Below are 23,524 nucleotides of genomic sequence, written 5' to 3'. Positions count from 1 at the left end.
TCCAGGCGAAATATGTTGCGTGCTATCTCTAGAGCTGCCTTACTTCTTTTATCTGAGTTTTGTATTTTATTTTCTTTGATTTCTAATTTTTTTATCTTATGGATATCTGCTGAGAACATCTTGGATGCTGCCTGCTGTTGTAAGATACCATCCTCTATATAATATTTATTTATTTCGAAAATGTTGTCCCTACAATACCATTTTCTGAAGAGCCTTTGCCTTCGTTCTCTATGTGACTGCAATACTTACGATATATTTGTATTCATTGAACCACTGCACTATGTATACTTTTTAATTTAAATTTTTTTGGTGAAATTAATTATTTTGGTGAAATTAATTAATAAGACATATACATTGTACCTGCAGATTGACATGTAAGCTTTTCCTTATTTTATTTGTTTTACCTTTTTTACTTGAAGCTCACACTAAGCGCATGTATCACTTTTATAATTGACTCTAGTTTGTGTAATAGGGAAGTAAAATGGATTCACTGGTTTGACTGGTCTGGGATTTGTGGATTTGGCCATAGAAATTACATTTCTGGTATTATTTTAGGCTTGTCTGCCACCCTTCTTTATCCTTACTGTGTGCAGTAGGTAATCCATTAGTAGCTCTAAAATGAGTTTTGGATCACTTCTGTAAATAATATTTTATTTAGTATAATACATATTAAGTCAAAATTGTAGCACATGGTATTATTATTAATCATATTATTAGAATAATTATAACTTAAGCCCCAGTTTGATGTGTGTGTGTATCAAAACCACTTGATGTGATATTAAAGTTAATATTTAAATATGGTTAAAAATAAATTGCCATTTAAAATTATTTAAAGAGGTGAAGACCTTTTCGTATTACCATTCTGACAAATCCCAGCTGCTACTTGGTTGGGATCTGAATAGAAGCGTGAAAATACATGACCTCAGCAAGATGCTTGATGATTGATAAATGTATTACCTTTCAGAAGGTCATGGGGAAAAAAAAACCCAGTAGAAATTAAGACTCCCTGCTCTAATTTACTTTCTGAGTGTTCTATATTAATTTAGTAATTTGCTTCTGTTTGATTAATGTATGCAGCAAATCAGGGAAAACTAGTTTATGTCTGCTTTGTAAAACCTTTGTGGTCAACAATGTCAGCTAAAGGTTATTTCTGCGCCTTTCATATTTTAAAAATAAACTTGCACTTTTCTTGAAAATCCACTTGTGGGAAGAATAATCCGACTTTAAATGGCTAATTAATCTACTCGCGTTTTGTGTGATCTCTAGTGATTGAATAATACACATTCAGTACCGAGACCTAGATTGTTTGTATCAAACATGGGAAAAGGAGTTCTTCCAACGCTGTCTTATGGTATGAATTAAATAGCAGATATACTTTTATGTTTGTAAGGAAGCAGCCTTAAGATATAGGATTTGAAACATATTTCTTAATAAATATTTCTTGAAGCAGCATCATGGGTGTTTGGGAATCTATATGGTAAATTGCTCCTATTTTCATACCCAATATACATCTGAGATGCCATTTACTGACCTCGACGCATCTGATAGAGGCGATACAGTTTGTAACCTTATTACAAGTTTTGACAGCTGTTAGTTTCTGGAAACCTTTAATGAGACGCCTGTGCAGAGAGGGCTTTAAATTGGTTAAGAGTCACGTTTGGGTTAAAATGCAAAGTATTTTAGCTTATTGGTAAGCAATAAGCAATATAGCCATAAACAATTCGATAGGACTCGCTAAACTTGGGGTGCTTTGATGTAGTGGCGGGCTAAACAATATATGGCCATATAGTGTGATGAATCGGCAATATTTATGTCCTAAATAGGTGTTTTTTGAATGGTATTAGCTGGGTATGTGCTGAATTCTTGCTTTGTTTTGTGTATTTATTGGTCATTGTTATTTTAGCAGCAAGCCTTTTATGCTTTTTAGATTGTTTTGTATTTTGTACATTTTCTGCAAGTTATTAAATATACAACACTCTCTGTGGTACAAGTAATTCCATATTTTATCTTGAACCTTTTGCCTAAATGAGGCTGTGTGAAATATGTGGCAGAAGTGAGCAAGTTACCCAATCTATACGTTTGTAACAGCAGGGTTATATTACAGGTGTATTCATTAACTGACCTTGATCTGATGTAGTAATGTTGCGGATCTGAAGGGGAAAGTCTGTCACGCAAGTTTGTACCTCTCTTATAACAAAAGAGACATTCTTGTCTTAACACTGCGAGGTTTTATCTCGTGCTACGGTCTTCCAATTCCTCTGCGCCATATGTTTCAAATGTTGTATTAAAAGTTGTTATATCGCTATGGAGTGGGGGCTTATTCAGTCCCAAGGTGCACATTTCTTAATTGCTCTACACTATATATAGGTGTTTGGTTGGTCATCTTGTGGTTGTGGTTTGTTATGTTTGTTTTAAGACCTGTAAGTGAGCCATTATTTGGATTTGTGCATGACTGGTTGGATGGCACCCAGGTAAGTGACTGGTTCATTATATGAATAGCCGAGAGCAGGAGGTTTGGATATATACTGTGTGTGTGTGCGTGTGCGTGCGTGTGCGTGTGTGTGTGTGCGTGTGTGTGTATGTATATATTGTGACAACCTCACCTCTTTGCAGGATCTCAACAATTAATTCAGATGATACCCCGTTGGTGGTGTGTAGGCCGATGGCTCATACTGGTAATTAAAGCAAAGATCTGACATAACATGGGAATTCCTGGAGGCTGACGGGTTAAAGGCACTATCCCCTGTGTTAAAAACCAGGTATAATGCTGGTCACATTCTAGATTCTTTATCCACAAGCTTGATTTTGGGCATATGTAGTTAAAGGGCAAGTCATATTTTCAAGCACCATCAACACCAATTGCTGTATATGTGTATATATACATATATCTTCATCAGAGGCGTATCTAGGGTATGGCACCTATGGCTCCTACCATAGGCGCCATTTGAAAGGGGCGCCAGCGAGTGGCTTTCAAATGCCGTCTTTTTTTTTTGTCGATGCGGAGGAGAGAGAGGGCTGCCTAGCAACCGCCCGCGCCCCTCATTCTCCTCCGTCCCGGTGCTGGCACCAGCGAGCGGCTTTTAAACGCTGTCTTTTTTTTTTTTTTTTGGGATGCGTTCTCCCCCGCATCAAAAAAAAAAAGACAGCGTTTAAAAGCCGCTCGTTGGTGCCAGCTGCTTCAGTGCTGAGCGCTGAAATATAACGTCATATTAAGGTGCTCAGCAGTGAAGCAGCGGGCACCGCAGCAGTGCAAGAAGGCAGAAGCCTCGTGCTCCCGTCGCTGGACCTCAAGGTGAGAACTACAAAGGGGGAGAGGGGTTAGGGAGTGATAAGAGAGGGAGAGGGGTTAGGGAGTGATAAGGGAGGGAGAGGGGTTAGATATTTGGACAGGGGCGCAATTTCAGTGCTTGCCATAGGCGCTATTTTCGGTAGATACGCCTCTGATCTTCATACACAAACTACCCGTGGAAGTAGTATCAGCACAAGCACTGTGCATATGGAGCTTCATGAAATGGGGTTTTTAATGGCTGAGTAGCTTCACACAAGCTGAAGGTTACTATGCACAATGCCAGGTGTCATCTGGAGTGGTGTAAAGCACATCGCCACTGGAGTGGAAACCTGTTCTTTGACATCAAGCTTTACTTTCCAGAAGTCTGATGAATGAATTGAGTTTGGCTAATGCCAGGGAAATCCTATCTACTGGAACGCATAGCGTCTACTGTAAAGTCAAGGAGGGATATTGGCCAGGGGCTGGTTTTCAGGGGTTGGTTAAAGCCTTAGTTCCAGTAAAGGGTAATGTTAATGCTACAGCATACAAAGACAATTTAGAAAATTGAATGCTTCCAACATTTTGGCACCAGTTTAGAGAAGGCCCTTTCTTGTTCCAGCATGACTGTGCCCCAGTGTACACAACAATGTCCCTAAATTATATGGTTTGACACGTTTGATATGGAGGAACTTGAGTGGCCGGCACTGAGCCCTGACCTTAAGTTTTGGCATGAAACAACATTAACAGTATAGAGAGGCACTCATCTAAAGCAAAAAAAGTACAAAAATAAGTATTAAGTGCAACACTTAATACTTATTTTTGCAACACTTGCTGACCCCAGCAACATAGACAAAAATTACAAATTACAAATGGAGATGCACAAACGTATAAAAGTGTACAAAAGTAATGTTAATAAAATCCTATCTCATATTAATACAAATGAAATAAACTTGCAAAAAAAAAACAAAAAACAGTCCAAAAACAAGATTCAAAGCTAAAGGCAAAAAAACACGAAAATATGCAAAGTGACAGGAGAGCTGATCCATGGAGGCACACCAATGTTTCGTCAGGACGCCTTTCTCGGACTGGTCTGGGTAAGCTCTTCTGTCGCTTTCCATATATTTTGGCCTTTTTTATTCATTTTATGCCTTTAGCTTTTGATTTGTTTTTTAACTGTTTTTTGTTTTTTTTTGCTTTTTTTTGTGCAAGTATATTTAATTTGCATTAATATGATATATGAGATCATATTAATGCAGGTGATATGGTGTGTGTGTGTATTTATGTGTATGCATGTAAATATATATATATATATATATATACACACACCAAGCAATACATCTAGATTCCACCCCCAAGGATAATGTTATAAATGTGACAATTAGACATGTTCAACTAAACCATTTGATGATTTTTCATAAAAACATAAAATACATGCTATGAAAATCCCTTGTTACTAGTGTTATGCTAAGTGTTTGCACGCTCACTTACATGAAATATTATTTCATGTTTTAAACTCTCTGGTTCCATTAATTATTAAATGTGTAGTTGTGGTATTTAAGCCCAACGCTGTAACAAGCAGCTTGATTTATGGCTAAAAGCAAAAAGGTGATTAAGAATGAAATTACTCTGCAAGTTGCTGCTGATTTATAATTCAAGGACTGGTGTTTATGACAAATAAATGTAAATAGATTGCATTACTTGTATGGCAAGCATGTAATGAATCTCTAATGCACATCCGGTACTATCCAGTTTGCTTATTATATATCTCTTACATATGCTTAGGGTTTTGATTTTCTATTATATTTTAGGTCCCTTATTTATATGTGGAGGATCTCAAATATTGTAATATCTACATTTATAGAAATATTAACCTAATATCCCTGTTAATACTTAAAAATGGGCTTACCTTTTTGTGCAATAAATAAGAAAAATATAATTTACCTTTTTGGACAAAATCAAAGGGGTAACATTGCCTTCAACACTAGTGTAGAAATAATACTAAACCCCAAAATTGCAAGACAGGTCTCTCATTGTCACATATTGTCTGATGGTTTTTGGGTACACAGTGTTGCACAGTGTTCAAATCTGAATGGTAATAGTAACAATGTGCCAGAGCATTAAAGATGTCCTCCCCATACGGTCAGGCCAACCATCGTTGGCGAATGAAGACCACGGGGGGGGGGGGAATCAAAGTAGTCGCTATTTACAATAAATGTCACTGGGACCTTCAGGAACTCATCATGAAAATCTGCTACCAAATTCAATGTTTCTATGACTTAATAGTTATTTGAGTCGCCTGACTACTAAGTTCAGGCTGCTAAGCCAGGGATGCAGTTGGCCAAGTATGATGGCATCTGACATTGTATGGACTATACCATTTAATACAGTTAAATAAAGACATAGATTTTAACAATTCTGCACAACATACATACACACACACATACACATATGTAGTGTACATACTTCAGGTTCATTGTAGAGGTCTTCGGTAATTACCGGTAACTTCATGTAATGTAATAGTTTAATCCTATTTTTGGGAAAATTATTGATACACAAAACATCATATTTTTTTTTGTTAAGCATTTAATATGAATTTATATGAATTAAAAAGTATTTATATCTCTACCTAGTAACCTTCACGACTTTACATTTGTCGTGAATGGTTTCCTCATTTTGATTTGTGATAAGTTAGTACTGTCCAGAAAATATTGAAATGTTTTATTATTTTTGGGGAAATGTTCTAACTCAGCGAGTGCAAATGTTATTAATTACACAAGAATAGGATGTTCTAAAAACAGCCCTGTGCGACAGGCTTCAGCGTACGTAGCCAGAAGACTGCGTTTTTATGTAACCACTTGTGGTAGCCTTGGGGAATCCAATCACATTCTAAACATTTCATTATGGTGACATCTCAAGACTTTGAAAGACTAAGAAGGAGATTTTAGTTTTAAAAACAGGCAGCAGCTGTGACCCTTTTGCCCAGAGTCTACTTTGGAAATTTTAATCCAGTCCCCTAATTCCCAAATTATTGCAGCATCCAAACAAGCTTTAGGGACTATAATCACTCAGAAAATGTACTCGGCATGTGTGTGTGTTTGTATGTATATGTATGTGTGTATATATATATATATATATATATATATATATATTTTTTTTTTTTTAATTTATTTATTTATATATACACACACAGCAACTCATTTTGTAAATACAATGAAAGCAGTTGAGAAGAATAATGTTTGCCCATGATTATGTTGTCACGTTGTCTCAGAAATGGTCAACTGGTGATCATCCAATCAGACTCAAAACAATGGTGTCAATACCTCTCCTCATAGTTGTATACATTTTAACCCCTTTGAGTGTAATATTAAACCTGTGACACTTGGGATCAGGAAATATGGCTGCTCCCTAAAATTGCTACATCCTACTGGTGTCCCTCTTGCGTACCATGTATCTTTGTGGAAAACAGAGGTCAATTTTTTTTTATTAGTAAGTATCCACCTAAGACCAAAACAGAATTTGAGAACATGCGACTTCACTATAACTATTGGAGCGGTGGATCATTTTTTCTGCCAAATGAATATAGGTTGTAACCTCCAATGTTACTGGTGCACCTTCATTCGGGTACGTGGGAGATTCTCTGATGTCACTAAACCAAACGTGATCCCCATTGCCAGCAAAAATAGGACAGTTTAGCGGAAGATTGTCGAAAAATTGGAACTGCTCCCCATAGAAGAGAGGGTGAAAGGTAATCTTACATTCCCGCCCAGCCATCCCGATTTAACTTGTCTCACTGTCTTTCTGAAATGTATTCATGGATGGTGTCTTCAAGACAGAGCTTATTGTTGTTCACCGTCTCCATTGTCCATAATTCCTGATATCTCAATCACTTTTTTTTTTTAGAATCCCTTAATATACTAATCAGACTGTGTAAAGCTCTATGGAGGTTGTGCTGACTCGGTCAGAACACATCACTGCATCTAGGGGCCATCTAGCAGTGGGTCTCTTTGATGGAGATCAGTTTCTTCTCTTGAATTCCAGCTAGAGATTTCCGTGTGCTCCTCAGAATGTGTCAGACCTTGGCATATCAGCGAGTAACCTTTGATACAGTATATACATTATTGACTATAATACATACCAACATAGTAACATAGTAACATAGTTCATAAGGTTGAAAAAAGACCAAAGTCCATCAAGTTCAACCTATATACATATTGTGTCCCTACCGTGTTGATCCAGAGGAAGGCAAAAAACCCTTATGAAGCAGATGCCAATTGCCCCATACCAGGGGGAAAATTCCTTCCCGACTCCAAATATGGCAATCAGAATAAATCCCTGGATCAACGTTCTGTCCCTATTAATCTACTATCCATAACTTGTGATATTATTGCTTTCAAGAAACACGTCCAGGCTCCTTTTAAACTCTTTTATTGAGTTTACCATTACCACTTCCTCTGGCAGAGAGTTCCATAGTCTCACCGCTCTTACTGTAAAGAACCCCCGTCTGTGCTGGTGTAGAAACCTTCTTTCCTCCAGCCGTAGAGGATGTCCCCTTGTTATAGATACAGTCCTGGGTATAAATAGGTCCTGGGAGTGATTTCTGTACTGCCCCCTTATATATTTATACATAGTTATTAAGTCCCCCCTAAGCCGTCTTTTCTCCAAACTAAATAACCCTAATTCTGATAATCTTTCTGGGTACTGCAGTCCTTCCATTCCCCTTATTACTCTGGTTGCCCGTCTTTGAACCCTCTCCAGTTCCACTATATCTTTCTTGTACACTGGTGCCCAGTACTGTACACAGTATTCCATGTGTGGTCTGACTAGTGACTTGTACAATGGTAGAATTATTTCCTTGTCATGGGCATCCATGTCCCTTTTGATGCACCCCATGATTTTATTTGCCTTAGCAGCAGCTGCCCGACACTGGTCGCTACAGGTAAATTTACTGTTAACCAAGACTCCTAAGTCCTTTTCCATGTCAGTCGTCCCCAGTGTTTTCCCATTTAATACATATTCCCAGCCTGGATTTTTCTTCCCCATGTGCATAACCTTACATTTATCCGTGTTGAACCTCATCTGCCACATCCCAGCCCAAGCCTCCAACCTATGCAGATCCATTTGTAATCGTACACTGTCCTCTATTGTGTTAACCACGCTACAGAGCTTAGTATCGTCTGCAAAGATTGATACTTTACTATACAATCCCTCTACAAGGTCATTAATAAATATATTAAAAAGAATAGGACCCAAAACTGACCCCTGTGGTACCCCACTAGTAACAGTCACCCACTCAGAGTATGTACCATTAATAACCACCCTCTGTTTCCTATCACTGAGCCAGTTACTTACCCACATACACACATTCTCCCCCAGCCCAAGCATTCTCATTTTATGTACCAGCCTTTTATGTGGCACCGTATCAAATGCTTTGGAAAAATCAAGATATACGACATCCAGCGATTCTCCCCGATCCAGTCTTGAGCTCACCTCCTCATAAAAGCTGATCAGGTTAGTTTGACAGGACCGATCCCTTGTAAACCCATGCTGATATGGAGTCATACATTTATTTTCATTGAGATACTCCAAAATAGCATCTCTTAGGAAACCCTCAAACAGTTTACATACAACAGAAGTTAAACTAACAGGCCTATAATTCCCCGGGTCACTTTTTGTCCCCTTTTTGAATATTGGCACAACATTTGCAATGCGCCAGTCCTGGGGAACAGACCCTGTCACTATAGAGTCCTTGAATATTAGAAATAGGGGTCTGTCTATTACATTACTTAACTCCCTTAGAACGCGGGGGTGAATGCCACCTGGACCTGGTGATTTGTCTATTTTTAACCTTTTTACTATTTATATAGTTAAAGAACATTTTGGGGTTTGTTTTACTCTCTTTGGCAATGAGTCTTTCTGTCGCCACTTTTGCTGCTTTTATCTGATTTTTACATATTTTATTTTTTTCCCGATAGCTTCTTAGTGCTTCCTCACTGCCTTCCTGTTTTAGTAGCTTAAATGCCTTTTTTTTGCCATTTATTGCCACCTTTACATTTTTATTTATCCACATTGGTTTTCTCTTGCTCCTGACACTTTTATTCCCATACGGTATGTACTTTTCACAGTGAGAATTTAAGATATTTTGAAAAATCTCCCATTTAGTATCTGTGCTTTTGTTTTTGAGGACATTTTCCCAATTTACAGTGTTAAGGGCTTCTCTTAGTTGATCAAACTTTGCCTTCCTAAAGTTCATAGTTCTTGTGGCTCCTCTAAGAGTTCCCTTATTGAACGACAAGTTATAATGTATTATATTGTGATCACTATTTCCTAGGTGCCCTCTGACCTGCACATTAGTTACTCTGTCAGGTCTGTTGGTTAATATTAAGTCCAGTAGAGCGCCCCCTCTGGTTGGGTCCTGTACCATTTGGGACAGATAATTATCTTTACTTATAGTCAGAAAGCGGTTTCCTTTATGAGATTCACAGGTCTCGGTTTCCCAGTTTATGTCGGGATAGTTAAAGTCCCCCATAATAACCACCTCATTGTGATTTGCTGCCTTGTTTATTTGCTTTAATAATTGATCTTCTGCTGCTTCAATTATATTTGGTGGCTTATAGCAAACCCCGATCAGTATTTTATTATTTTTCTTTCCATATATTTCTACCCATAATGACTCCACATCATCATTTCCCTCACATATATTCTCCCGCAGTGTGGCCTTTAGGCTGGACTTTACATAAAGGCAAACTCCTCCCCCTTTTCGTTTTTTTCGATCCTTCCTGAATAGACTATAACCCTGTATGTTAACCGCCCAGTCATAGCTATCATCCAACCATGTCTCTGTTATACCCACTATGTCATAATTTTCTGCAGACATTATTAACTCCAGTTCGCCAGTTTTATTGGTCAGACTTCTGGCATTAGTAAGCATACAATTTAGAGGTGTATGGTTTTTTTCTCCTATCAAGCCTATCCCTATTAACTATTCTAACCCCTCCCTCCGCTCCACCCCCAGGTACATTTATATGCCCCAGCTCTCTATCTATACTATCTTCCCCTTCTATATTGTAGTTTCCCTCCCCCCCTTTCCCTAGTTTAAACACTCCTCCACCCTTCTGGCCATCTTCTCCCCGAGTACAGCTGCACCCTCCCCATTGAGGTGCAGCCCGTCCCTACCGTAGAGCCTGTATCCGACAGAGAAGTCGGCCCAGTTCTCCATGAACCCAAACCCCTCCTTCCTACACCAGCTTCTGAGCCACTTGTTTAGCTCCCTAATCTCCCGCTGCCTCTTTGGTGTGGCACGTGGTACAGGTAATATTTCAGAAAATACTACCTTGGAGGTCCTTGCCTTGAGCTTGCTACCTAAGTCCCTGAAATCATTTTTAAGGACACTCCACCTACCTCTTACTTTGTCATTGGTGCCAATGTGCACCATGACAGCTGGGTCTTCTCCAGCCCCTCCCAGTAATCTGTCAACCCGATCCGCGATGTGCCGAACTCGAGCGCCAGGCAGACAACACACTGTTCGGCGATCCCGGTCTTTGTGACAGATTGCCCTGTCTGTCCCCCTAATAATAGAGTCCCCTACTACCAGCACCTGTCTGGCCTGCCCTGTGCTCGTCCTTCCCTCCTTACTGGAGCAGACACCGCTCTGGAGGTCAGAGGAAGTGACTTGCTGCAGTATTGCTAACTCTGAACTAACATCCCCCTCATCTGCCAACCGGGCAAACTTGTTGGGGTGTGCTAGATCAGGACTAGCCTCCCTGGCGCTTTTCCCCCTACCCCGCCTTCTAACTGTAACCCAGCTAGCTGCCTGACTGTCCTGTACCTCCATCCCGCTATCCTCCCCCACCTCTACCCACGAGAGAGCTTGCTCAGTGAGCAGCAGACTCCTCTCCAAGTTGTCAATAGATCTCAGTGTTGCCAGTTGCTCCTCTAGACTCAGGATTTGTGCTTCCAAATGAGCAACCTGCACACATCTCGCACAGCAATATGCACCCTCGAAGCGCTGATCAAGGATTGCATACATTGAGCAAGATGTACACCTGACCGCATTGTCAAACATGGAGGACATCTTGGCAATGGGGATAGCTCAAATAACTAGCAAAAACAGACAGTAAGGTGCAATATATATATAAATATATATAGAATAATAAGGATGTATACTTTCCCCTCCTTTTTGCTTTTTAACTCCTTCTTTGCTTGTAACTCCTCACTTAGAGATGTCACTTAGGAGATTCGCCCCAGCTCAGGATTCGCTTGTGTGTCCAAGCTAAATGCAACTGCAAAAAGCCAAGCAGAACTCACAGAGAAGGTTACTTAATTAGCAACACACCTGAAATAGCCCTTAACCCCTTTTTTTTGTTTTTCTTTTTTCAACAAAACTTTACACTGAACACTCCACAAACAAACACAGTGCTCCCCTTGCAATAGTAATGAATATACTCTCCTTCTTTGCTTGTAACTCCTCACTTAGAGATGTCACTTAGGAGATTCGCCCCAGCTCAGGATTCGCTTGTGTGTCCAAGCTAAATGCAACTGCAAAAAGCCAAGCAGAACTCACAGAGGAGTGAGTGAGGAGTGAGACCATACTACACTTAACTTACATACAGATTATAGACACCAATTCTTCAAGGATCATAAAACTGTATAAAATGTACATTAATAGTAATCCATGTCAGGTATGCAAATATATTCTATTATGAAAGACCTTTAACGTCTGTTTTTATTTCTTTTGCAAAAAAAAATGACACCATGTATATTTGTATTTCTTATCATTTATTTTAGTTTTAGGAAATACAATGAATCAGTAAAATATATGTGAAAATGAAATGAAAAACAGGGGAAAAGAACAGGAACAGCTTGTGTATATTCATCGATCTGTAACTCTCTTATCCTTTATATTGCTGCCCATTTACATTGTTGACTTGCCGTTATAATTTTAGAATTTTTTTTTTTTACTGTAAAAAAATATTTTAATTTTAGAACATAAATAAAGCGCAATCTACTAAGCTCTATACAGCAAAGCTACTTAAGTTAAAGCAGGTTATTTAAATTATATAGTTTTAGGTGCAGTAAACAATTCATTCCGCAAAATGTCTGCAAGGGGAGTTTGGCTGGAACTCTGTATATTAACAGCATTGGATTCTAGATGATACAAACTTTTTCTGCTTTACTGAGATGTCGATTGATATAATGAATTAAAAAAAAAAAAACACAAAAAAGGTCTTTAATATACTTAAAAAAAAGCAAAATGTATTACTGAAAATGTATAAAATTATTAAACAAATGAATAAAATGTACTGAGTATAGCAAGTACATATACTGTACATCCCCACAATAACCTTTCCTGCACATAATCTACTTTCCTGGATTTATTACCTTAAAACACAGTGTCCTTGGTCTGTTGTCTGTTATATCTCCCTAAATTACCATTTTCTTAGCATTCTTACATCATGGTTTTTATATATAAACTTCTTTTCATGTTAACGCGTATTATGTTGGCATCATTATTTTTTGTGTTTTACTTTCTTGCTAGTCTAGAGCATTAATTCCAGCACTGGCCAACACGACTATACATTTTTTTTATTTTGCCCAAAGCTTTTTTGTAGCACAATTTTAACAAAAACAAAACCCTTTGTTGCAAAAAAAAATTATATTACTAGTGCTGTCTATTTTGACCGGAAAACATAAGTCCACAGAGCTCTGAAAAGGGAGACGGGAAGAAACCCAATGTTTGCTTCTTATCGGGGTGGTCTGGAACTGCAAATGCAATCACAACGCTCGTGATGTTCAAGCTGGATATCTACGATGGCCATGCTCTTGGTCTTATTCTTTTTCTTGTTGTATCCCGGTTCCGGAATTACCTTCAGCACCTACAAAATAAAATTGATAACAATGAAAGACCATCCTTTTCAAGGGTGTACACATTCTTGTGTGAGAATTGTTGTCTCTCCTAAAGCTGATTACTTAAATATTTCAAAAACAGGAATATACCCTCTAAGAAACTATTTATTTAGTTGTATTCAATATTTTTACCAATTTAAATTAAAAATATATTAAAATACATCAGTAGAAAAATGTTCAACTGTCCGACTCCAATATCTTTTATCTATATGTTGATGTTCTTCAAAATGAGTTTTGCCCCTTGTATGGAATTTTCCCCCAAAAATCACAAAAGTAGATATTTAGCTAATCTGTAACATAATAATCTAACAATCTTCATAACCAAATCAAAAATGTGTAACAATCCATAGCTGATAAGACTTTTTGCTATGGATTTTTACCCAATATAAGACAAATATAAATGTCACATAAAGATTCTTTTTGTATTTATTCTATAATTCAGCATATTTTTTTTTTTCTTTTCTTTCTTAGAGCATTTCTGGTGTCACTTACCATCGTTTCTACATAGTTTACTAAATCTACTTTATCCATTTAAAACCAACTGAAATTTAGTTTAGATAAACTGAAATTCCTTCAGCAGCATTCTCTTAATAGATTACTGTTACATCTCACATATTCATCAGATTCATATTTTAGTTGATATATTACATAATAAAAGAGAAACAGTGTAAATAACATCTGTATATGTACATTTTTTGACATCCATTCAAAATGAGTGGGCTTTGTTACATATATATATATATATATATATATCTTATATATATATTATATGTGTGTGTGTGTGTATATATATATATATATATATATATATATATTTATATATATATATATTTAATGATGTATGTGTGTATATATATATATATATATATATTCTTATTTTTTTGGCTTGAAAACTCTAATTCTTGTGCGTCCCTTGTATAAATGTCACCAATTATATGGCAACTGCTTAGCTACATAAGTATTTGGAGGGGGTGGGTTTGATGCTGTGGTAAACTAATGTAGCATATAAAACATGAACTTTCTCAGCATGATCACAAATCCATGTGGTCAGTAAATGAACTAAGAAAATATTTTCCCCATTTTTTTTTTTTTAAAGCGTTTCCTACGCTTCCATAGACTACTCTTCTATGAACACAGAAATAAACACTGCAAGGTTATTAAATTTATATCTGATTTTGAAAAGTCAAAGGTCCTGTCTTATTTCACCCAATCAAGAAAATGACACTTGGAAACCATTGAAATTGTATTTGCAAATGTAAATCACATAGCAGTGCCATCGTTGGCCGACTAATTTGAAGAGCATCTTTGATTAACATACATCCACCTTAGAAGATTGAATTCGTTTTAAAGGACTTTTTCTTCCAGGATTGGCATAATAAATTAGTCAATAGATTTATTTTGCGCTGCTTCACTGTTTAGGCATATGTTTATAGATGAATGATTATTGTTATATTTATTGATTTATATATCACCATCGTATTCTGTAGCGCTGTACAATGGGTGAACAGGACGTAACAAGTAGGGCATAACATAACAATTTGGACAAACAAAACCAAAATGTTCAAACGGGCTTAGAATCCAAAAGATAAGAAATGAAAGTGGATGATACAGATATGAAGGGGCATGAGCAGAGGTCTACAAAATCCAAGGGGATCTCTAATCATGTTGTACCGCTCCATCATAAGGAGCAGGTCTAAAAAAATTAAAAAATAAATAAAAAATAAAAAAAAATAAAAAAAATAAAAGTGAAACAAACGTGCAGAAATGGGCTATTTATTTTGGGTTCTGCGTTTTTTAAAGACTCGGAAAAATTACAAAAATATTTTATTCCTAATAAATATTGTAGAGAAGACACCAGCCCATTATTTCACATTATAAGCTCTTTTTTTTAATGTATTTCACAAATAAGAATAAACTTGAGTAATAATTTCATAATATGTTCTACATTATTCTTGAAAGCAAAGAATAAATTGGAATTTGTCTTCATTTGTCAATTCTCCATGATGCTTTACAACTTCAGTACCACCCTGGAAATGTCTTAAGTGCTAAACATTACTATGTAGCTGTTATAATCGTTACTATACAATCTCTTTCTCCCGGATATAAATCTTTCTCGTTTTGTTTTCATTACCAGATCGTTCCTCTGAAAAATGGCACACTCTTTATCTTTCACCGCTCATGTTCCTCCCAGAATTTCCTTCTTTATTTAGAACGTTAGCTCTGGAAGCCTGACACTTTTTATTAATTGTGACGTTTTCTTGGCTTTCACAGACGACCTCCCTTTGGCTTTAAATTCAAAAGAAATAGAAATTCTTTGGTGCATTTTTTTAAGATAACCTCTTTCCTGGCATACATATTATCATCAGTGGAGTTATATGTATATGCCAAGAATATACAGTAATATGTGAAACATTTCATTAACCTTTTAACGACTGAGACTACGCTGTACACTGTTTTCGTGATGCATACAATCCCCGTGATTGGTGGTCACCGCGGTCACATAACTGGTTACCTTACATTGTTAAATGGTATTTGCTGGGTGGGCGCAGATCTCTTGCTTTTGTTGTGTATAAATCTAATTTATGTAATTTACTCTTTTTTTACACTAGTTACTTACACTTTAACTAGGGGAGTCTATATTTTTTCCAGGCCAAGTTACACTATTCGTAGATACCTAATTCAGGGATAACCGTTTATAATATAGCGTGATACAATGGCAATAAAACAACAGAAAAAAAAAAACACGTAATTCCTGCCATTATTTTTCTCCAAACAAAATGGAAAAAATAACAAAAACAAAATAATTTTATTAAAAAAGTCTGCTCCCTTCAGTAAATGTATGCAACATACGCGGTTGCATATCTATGTAAATATCAAGCACCGTATTACCTTAGACCTAGGCCTTAGGCCTGGGACAGAATACGCCACTGTATGCATGTTCCTAGGGGTCTTAAAGGTCTTAATCTAGCGCTGAGTAATACCATAGGGGTCCAAACCACAATGTAATCACTGGAGGACATATGCACTAGTGTTATAGTAACATTTATGGGAAGTATTATTATTTAATGTTTCATATAGTGCCGTCATAGTCTGTCGCGCTGTACAATGGGAATATATACCATACATTTTATTACACAAAACAGAATTAAATACCAGAGTTGTAGAAAATAAGAGTTATCGGATTTTCACGTATGCCTTTAATGATCTTCGGATATGAAAGGCAAGAGATAATGGAAATGGTGAAACCTTAAGTTGTCAGAGTTTATGTTCAGGAAACATACATTTGCTTGTTGATATTCCATATGCCATTCTCATTTCCATGGCAACGCCATTATTTCCGGCACACTCTGTAATTGGGATCACTGATAAAAGAGTGATGGTGTCATTAGTTTTATATGTTAATGAATTGCCACATTTTTATGCTTGTTTAGAGGCTGATTGTAATCATATTAATTATAAACCGATTGACTAATGATGGAAATTGTTCAGTTTAAGAAAGAACTGATTGCTTTCTGTATAAATATATAAACACGGTCATGTTTCTGAGTATATGTGTTAGTTTGGCATAACAATATGCATTAAGTGAAGGTACTAGCGATTTCGTTTAGGGTCACGTGTCTGAATGACCTTTTTGAAAAAACATTTTTATATAGCTGGAATATTCAGAGCTGGGTTTTGCAAATTTTGTGTTTTTATCAGACATGTATTTTGTCATCATTAAACTCTTATATATATATATTTATATATTTTTTTTATTCTACAGTTTTGCTTTTTTAACACTCTGGAAACCCATAATGAATAAATAAATTAAAACAAATGAATAAAAAAAAATAATTCAAACAATATAAAGAATATTGATAATAATGATTTTCCAAAGTCCATGACATATTTTATAGTATCCTGCGTCCTGTATGTGTGCATGTATCTAAGTACAGTATGTATGTATATATATATATATATATATATATATATATATATATATATATATATATATATATATATATATATATATATATACAGTGGCCCCTTAAAAGCTGAGTTCTATTGCTGGAGCAGCCGCTTTATTCATACAAGTTACATCTCTTCCACTGGTTATTTCTAACTCATTTACTAATAAATGTTTATGGATATGTCTTTTGAGCCAATTTTAAATTGTTTTAGATGTTTCACACGCATTTAGTATATTAAATGTATTAATCACCTTCTTCATGCATGATTATCCTTCCATGTGATTATTATATAATTGTGGCGTTGGCTGGGAATTACCATCTCATTGGATGGGCGCACATGTAACAGGACTTTTTTCACTTCGCCTTGCCAAATGAGTGCCTTCTCGTGTTGATCTTCTTGGCAATGAATCCCTTAATGTCATTTTTGTACAATTTTTTTTCTTTTTTAAAGATTAAAATTAGCCTCTCTGTTTCCCACTAAAACCAAGCTTGAATTTAAATATTCACGATGGAGAACGACGGCTGCTTTTATTACCAATAACTAATAATAATAAAAATAAAAATAATAATAATAAAAAATAAATATTATATCTTTAGAACTTGAAAATAAACTTTTGAAAAACCTATTGAATATCCCCATCTATCGTTTTGACAATGCCTGCCCTTCACTGTATGCTTTTCCCCCTTGCTAAGTTATGAAATTATTTTATTTAAATAATACCCATCTCAGGGAAAGCACAGTATGGAATCCCTGTGAACGGGTATGTTTAGGTTCCTTCCCTTTAATTAAGCAATAACATTGAATTAAAACACTACAAGATATAATGTCTTGCTCAAACTACAACAAAGTAAGTTCTTACTTTCATCTTTCACCCAAATCTCATCTAAATCATTTAATGCTGTTGGTTTTCTTCATTATAAAACAGCTCAAAAAAGATCTGATGACAACCCTACCTTATTAGGTGAGGAGGGCCCAAACAAGCTTAACAGAGACTTAACTATTATGTTCTTAGAGCAATTGGAACATAAATTGGCCTCCTCAACACTGCATCTCTCCTGATGACTTGATAAATATAATTCCTGACCTAGTAGAATATTTTATGATCAATAATAATAATAATAATAATAATATACAATTCTGTTTTGCATATTAACAAGGGGCTTGATTTAATGACCTTTGTCTTGTATACATTTCCGTTTGTATCAAGGGGATATGGACACATTATTATGACTAGTTTAACTTAAATGAATCTTATTATACAATTTCTTTGATCTTAGCTTATTGCTCAGAAGTTTGCTTTGATATGATTAGACAAGCAGTTATTTTGAATTAAAAATAGTGTTGACATTAGTCTTCTTAAAACCAGTGTTAAATTTTTTCAAAATACTTGCTAGTTCCATACACAAAGTATCATAATTATTAATTTTTCTAATGATTTACTCTTTCAGTATGGAAAGGATAAAATATAGGTTATAATTATTTGTTATGCCTATATTTTGTGCTTTTTTTTGGTACCCAATACCTCTGTTTCTTTCCACCCTCATCTCTCTCTTTTCTAGGAGCTCATAATGTTTGCTGATCAATGTATCAGTGTTCTAAAATAGACCCACAAAGTCCACAATAATGTGTATAGAAACAGCAGGGAATGGGTTAATAAGTTAAACTGTGTAAATTTAACCCATAGCTATATATGTAATATTGGTTTTTTTTAACTGAGTAATATATACCGTATTGGCTCGGATATAGGCCGCCCCCGTATATAGGCCGCACCCTAAAAGTTTGGTGCTTTTTTAAAGAAAAAGTTTTTTTCTTTAAAAAAGCACCAAACAAACATGCTGCCACTCTGTCTCCCCCCCTGAGATATGCTGCCACTGTCCCCCCCCGAGATATGCTGCCACTGTCCTCCCTCCCCCCCCGAGATATGCTGCCACTGTCCCCCCCCGAGATATGCTGCCACTGTCCTCCCTCCCCCCCGAGATATGCTGCCACTGTCCCCCCCCGAGATATGCTGCCACTGTCCCCCCCCGAGATATGCTGCCACTGTCCTCCTCCCCCCGAGATATGCTGCCACTGTCCCCCCCGAGATATGCTGCCACTGTCCTCCCCCCCCGAGATATGCTGCCACTGTCCCCCCCCCCGAGATATGCTGCCACTGTCCATCCCCCCCCGAGATATGCTGCCACTCTGCCCCCCCCCGACTTACCAGAGCAGACTCCCGGGTGTCTTGCGGGGCCGGCGGGGGGCATCTACGCAATACACGTATACAACCGGAAGTTGTATACGCATATTGCGTAGATGTCCCCCGCCGGCCCCGCAAGACACCCCGGAGGCTGTTTACCCGCATCGCCGCAGCCGGTGACCGTCCGGACGATGCGCTTAGACAACCTCCCGTGCCGGCAACCCCCCCCGTGGAAAGTGCCGGCAGGGGAGGCTGTCTGAGCGTATCAGAGAGTAGGATACAGGTCCCCTGCACCGCTGCGGGGGATCTGTATCCTAACCCCGCTGCCTGCCCAGCGCCCGGTACTTGATGTCCCGGGCGTCGGGCGCTATACTCCGAATATAGGCCGCACCCCCACTTTAAAGACTTAAAGTGGGGGGGGGAAGTGCGGCCTATATTCGAGCCAATATATATAAAAATAAATTGTTTCATAAAACCTCTTGATAAAGTATCAGCCATGATTATAAGCCCCCAGAACATCTCTCTCTCTGGGAAATGGACATATATTGGGAGGCATCTGGCACTCAGCCTTAATATAATAACGACAAATATAGTATATAAAACAAAATAAATAAAAAAATGAAAAATCTGACACAAACTGGGAAATTCTTGGATGGAATTTCTATTTCTTCTAGGAAAGCAAAGTCTAAGCTTTGGATGAGAACAGAGATTTGGACAGCATTTAAGTTAACAAACCCTCTGACAGCTTTGGGATTTTCCTTGTGTTTTATATTAAAAAACATGAGCATGGTATATGGGCTGCGTAGATAAGAGCAGAGGGAAAAAATGAATTGGCAAACAGTTTTTTTCTGTGACAAGACAGGAGAGAAGTGTTTGAGCAAAGTGGAAAATCGACTGCTTGACTGGCGATCACAGCACTGATATCCATAGATTTAAGACTTCTCTACAGTGTATATATATATATATATATATATATATATATAATGGTTTTTTATTTAGTCACCAAGAGGTGCACTGAATGTATAATGTATTCTGTAAAAAAATTGAAGCTGTTTTAAGATGTATTTACCTCTTATAATGAGAAAGCTATTACAGAATATTCAGAATTGTAAACCACAGAATATTTTCCTTGAGCTTTTCGTGTTTCTAACAATGTGCAATCAATGTTCAAAATAAGAACTAATGCATATGATTATAAATTTGGTCACTGATTCATTTAAATAGGAATCCTCCCTGAAAAAAGACATGCGTCCATCAAGTTCAGCCTTTCCTATCTCTGTTAATTTGTTGCTGTTGATCCAAAAGAAGGCAAAAAAACCCAGTTTGGCTCTTTCCAATTTTGCACTAACCAGGGAAAAAAAAAATCCTTCTTGACTCCAAAATGGCAGTCAGATTTCTCCTTGGATCAATAAGCTTTTTCCCCATAATTAAAGATTATATCCCTGAATATAATCCTGAAAAAGAAATACATTTGATATCAAGCATATATAGTCCAACCTATGGGATGATTCGTACTCAATTACTTTTGATAGCTTTACCTTTACAGAGATCTTTAAATCCCAACCTCCTACCACTAACCTTACCGCTCTCCTTCAATTAAATGGTCTTGTAAGCTCCCAGGATTTTGGAGCAGAAATAATTTCACCTCCTCACATCCTTTCAAAATAAGTAGTATGAGATATGTGGTGCAGCTGGCACAGATCTGTTGAGGTTTGCTTCTCCATTCTGCACAGAGATTGCATGCAGATATGATGTCATGCAATTCCCTCATCCAGAAGAAGGACCTACATGACGCATGGGGCTCAATAAGTAAAAAACACAAACAGATGGATGCAGATCTCATGGGTTTTTCCATTTACCTGAATCATCTACCTTCCTCGGAAATCTAGATAAACACGTGGCATACCCATAGCCTTTTTTCTGTTGGTTGACATGCCACCAGACCACGGCTTAGTCCTAAATTAGCAAAGTGGTCAATGTAAAATGGCAGATATATTACCTCATGGTACTTTTTGACCGTTTTTCCTGAGGTACAGGTACAGGATCTCCAGTTTGGCGTCCCGCATCCACAACTTCCCCCACAGCGTTTAACAAGCAGGCAGCGGGGAAAAAACACCGCGTTGGTAATCTTTAGTTCTTCTCTTAAATTCACCGTGAAATTTCTTGGAGTGCAACTGTAGCGTTTCACATCATCGTTCAACCTGTCCAAATTTACTGAAAGACAAAACATATTACTTTACTGAGATTCATAATATAATGCATTTGTTGGGACATCTGCTGTTGCTATTCCTCCTATATAAGACTAGCGGGTATATTTGAGCCATAACGAATTGAGTTTATTTTCTGTTGCATTGTTTTTTCCCTCTTAGAAGACCACTTTTGGTCTTTCACTCTGGATTTATTGTATGTCCTGACAAACACGATTTACATTACACATGCTATAAAGCTTTGAAGACCTACCAGACTGTCTCCAAATGTTCTTTGATCATTATTATTTAACTTTGTTAGCCTGTATCTCATGAATTTTACAAGCCCAACTCATAAATTTTATTTTACACCCTACTAAAAACGTGTTCTAAAGAACAAGCTGAACTTTGTTAAAGTCACCACTTCATCATCAGTTCACCGCATTCTTGCAGGCCACCGGTAAAAAAATGAAATAAATAAACATAGGAACATAGAATTTGACTGCAGATAAGACCCATTTGGCCCACCTAGTCTCTACATTTTTCCTGATGTAAGACTCTGGTCTTAATGAGTCCTTGATCCTGTTTTAGATTCAGACTGTTTTAGGCTTGGTTTGGAGCAAGTGATGTTCTCTAGTACATTGTTTAAGTGTACAGATTGTCTGACTACCCTGAAGATGTTACTTTGAAGCTTTAGGCTTGGCTACGCATATTGGATTGTACTCTATGGAAGTCTAGTCGGAGTTTCTATATAGGCCAGCCTCAGAGGTCTCTTCTTCAGAGGGGAGGCAAACTAAGAAAGGGTTAGCGACGGTGGTGTCATGGGATTAACATAAATTGCTAACCCATGGGTGGTTCCATAAAGCAGATGGGTACATGGGATTAGATGAGGCATGGTAAATGCAAACTGATAAAGGATATGTAATAACTATATACCTTAAATTCACAGGGTAACACATTCCTAATCGGTCTCTCCATGGTTCAAAGATGCTAATTTATTTAATTTTGCATGTTTTTCAGTTGTGTGCTAATGAAGTTGCCTCTTAATATGTGAATACTAATCTGGTGTGTCCCAACGCCGAGACACACTTGCTAACAATGATAGAGTGTCTACGTTTTGGGCAGGGGTTGCTGGATTTCACCCACATATTTTATGTTGAGGAATTTCCTGCCTTGTATGAGGTGCCAGTGAGCGATGCCGTACCGGCAGACGGAGGTCTAACCGAACACTAAAAAGATTGGATGGCTGTACGATATGACAAGAAAAGTCTCTACGTGTCCAGTCCTCCGAGAAAATCGGTTGCAAATCTTTAACTGTATCCATTAGCGGTTCTATTACCTTGTTGTCAGTAAAAACCCGGGGAACAGGATTGTGCTCTTTCTTCTTATAAAAGAGCACTCCTGGGTATCCTAAAATCCTGTTGAAATCCCCTTTTAATGTCCTTGCTGGTAGAAAGACTTATGTAGACAGTTTAGATGTTTGCCTCTGATCAGTACTAAAATCAACATAGTTTCTGCATTGCATTCTATCAGTAGAAGTTTATAAAAGGGGGAGAGAAAGATTGTTGGCCAGGTCATTTCAATGACAGGCACATGAAACCGAATCATAGGTAGTAATGAGTACAGGGTACATTTATTCCTGGGACGTAAATGATGCTGCATGTTCTTCAATAAATCTGGATTAAATTAGTCATTTGTTTCTTGAACCGTGAGCGTGTAAAACAATAGAAGTCATTGAGTGATGGGGTGTTGCAACATACTGGTGATCGGTTTAATGCATTTCTTTCCTTTTTTTATAAATTTCAATTGTAAAAAAAAAAAACCCAAAAAAATATCAAAACCCCAATACATACATTCAGGATGTTATATTTTCTAAAACCCATTTTGAAATATTGTGTTGTAATTCTCAGAAGTTTTATTTTATTGGACCAATGGCAGCATTACACAATTCTTATGATCTTCACAGCGTAGCATGTGAAGGCAAATAAGAAATGGTCAGCCAATCTAGTCTGTATAATTTTCAAACTGTTGCAAATG

At 37.2% G+C, this 23,524-nt stretch overlaps 1 protein-coding gene across 1 annotated transcript in view; it reads right to left on the bottom strand.

Moving 5' to 3' along the window:
* Positions 1–12,710: 12,710 nt before the first annotated feature.
* The window catches only part of PDGFD (platelet derived growth factor D), a 76,135-nt gene continuing 65,321 nt past the window's right edge, over positions 12,711–23,524 (bottom strand). Inside the window, exons 6-7 of the mRNA XM_053456484.1 lie at positions 21,301–21,515; positions 12,711–13,140 (exon numbers count right to left, since the gene is read on the bottom strand). Coding sequence (XP_053312459.1) covers positions 13,009–13,140; positions 21,301–21,515 — 347 coding nt within the window. The 3' untranslated portion in view covers positions 12,711–13,008. The remainder of the gene's footprint in view (positions 13,141–21,300; positions 21,516–23,524) is intronic.

The sequence above is a fragment of the Spea bombifrons genome, chromosome 2 (assembly GCF_027358695.1).
Source record: "Spea bombifrons isolate aSpeBom1 chromosome 2, aSpeBom1.2.pri, whole genome shotgun sequence".
NCBI lineage: Eukaryota > Metazoa > Chordata > Amphibia > Anura > Pelobatidae > Spea > Spea bombifrons.
The sequence above is the reverse complement of the archived record's forward strand: the minus strand, read 5'-3'. Positions and strand labels throughout refer to the sequence as shown.